At 33.7% G+C, this 1,280-nt stretch overlaps 1 protein-coding gene across 1 annotated transcript in view; it reads left to right on the top strand.

The window, feature by feature from the left end:
- LOC119591485 (nucleolar protein dao-5-like) overlaps positions 1-1,280 on the top strand; it is a gene marked incomplete in the record, with an annotated part of 13,275 nt that overhangs the window by 9,756 nt on the left and 2,239 nt on the right. The window contains 2 exon segments of the mRNA XM_037940229.1: positions 979-1,047; positions 1,146-1,220. Of these exon segments, the coding sequence (XP_037796157.1) occupies positions 979-1,047; positions 1,146-1,220 (144 nt within the window).

Below are 1,280 nucleotides of genomic sequence, written 5' to 3'. Positions count from 1 at the left end.
TTCTTGTGGTAGTGAGGCTTTAATATCCTTGCCAGGAAAGATAACTTGTAGGTTGCCAGTTGTTCATATTCTTTTCTCCTTTTAAGTCTATAATATTATCCAGTTGACAATGATTCAGTTAATATAGGAAATATATGTAAATGTAGACCTGTAGATAATTGAATTTATTGAACTACAACTTATCTGTTTAGTACAGCTGTAATTGATCAAAATTAAATCTGATTATAAAGCTAAATGCAAAGCCAGCTTTATTTAAGTGGCAAATATTTTAGGAATTTTGTCTTGCGTCTTTGACATTGTTTTATGTAAGTAGTAAAACAAAAACAAACACCTATATTTGCTAAATTTGTATTAAGATTTGGATAAATTAAGACTATCTATAACCAGTGTTATGGCAGGGGAATGCTAAAAATACCAGGGTCACTATGCTGCTCATCTTAACTGTTATATCACAAACCTTGAAAAAAAGTGTGTCTGTCTGTCTGTTTGAGAAAACCATTTTTTAGGCTTAACCAAAGAAAGGCCTTATAAAGTATTCACATCTTAAAATGTTTTGAAGCTGTAGTTCTTTCCTTAACTATGTGTTTCCTTGGTTAAAGTGTTTGAGAGAATGTAATATGTGATGCATATACATCTAAATTCTTACAAAGGAACCTGGTCCTTAATCATTTAAGTCTAAAAGATCCAAAGATCATAAAATGATGCATTACCCCAAGTCTAACTACAATAGTAATAATTATGAAGTAATAAAATGTTCTTGTTTCACTTTTCGATGCATCTTACTAGACAACCTGTCCATAATTTTGATGTAACTCGGAATGCATGTAAAGCAAGAGCAATGTTCCTCATCTTTTTTATCTATTGTGGTAAGGGTACACCTTTTTCACTGTGCTGTCCAAAGCAGATCTCGGAAAACCTCTCTTTGGCCTTTTTTTTCTCTCTCTGTCTCCAAATATATCACACATTTTGCCTTTGCAGAATTCTCTTAACAATTCCTGGAATGGGTCTCTGAATACATCGCTCAATACCTCGGGTGGCAAAGTTAAAGTAAGTTGTATTCATTATCATCAGTGAACAGTGTTTGACCGAGCATATTGCGAAGGTTTTCCTCCCACTCTTTTGCTCACACTTTTTTTGTTCTACAGAAAGAGCCTTTCAGGAGGGTGCGAGCAGAGGAAATAGAGATCAACCCAAAGTTTAACAACTCCTTTGAAGCCAAGGTAATTCATTGTTTTTTTGTTTAACCATGATACTATCCTAGTTCTTTCTCTTTTTAGGGT

This window comes from Penaeus monodon, chromosome 28, assembly GCF_015228065.2.
Source record: "Penaeus monodon isolate SGIC_2016 chromosome 28, NSTDA_Pmon_1, whole genome shotgun sequence".
NCBI lineage: Eukaryota > Metazoa > Arthropoda > Malacostraca > Decapoda > Penaeidae > Penaeus > Penaeus monodon.
The sequence above is the reverse complement of the archived record's forward strand: the minus strand, read 5'-3'. Positions and strand labels throughout refer to the sequence as shown.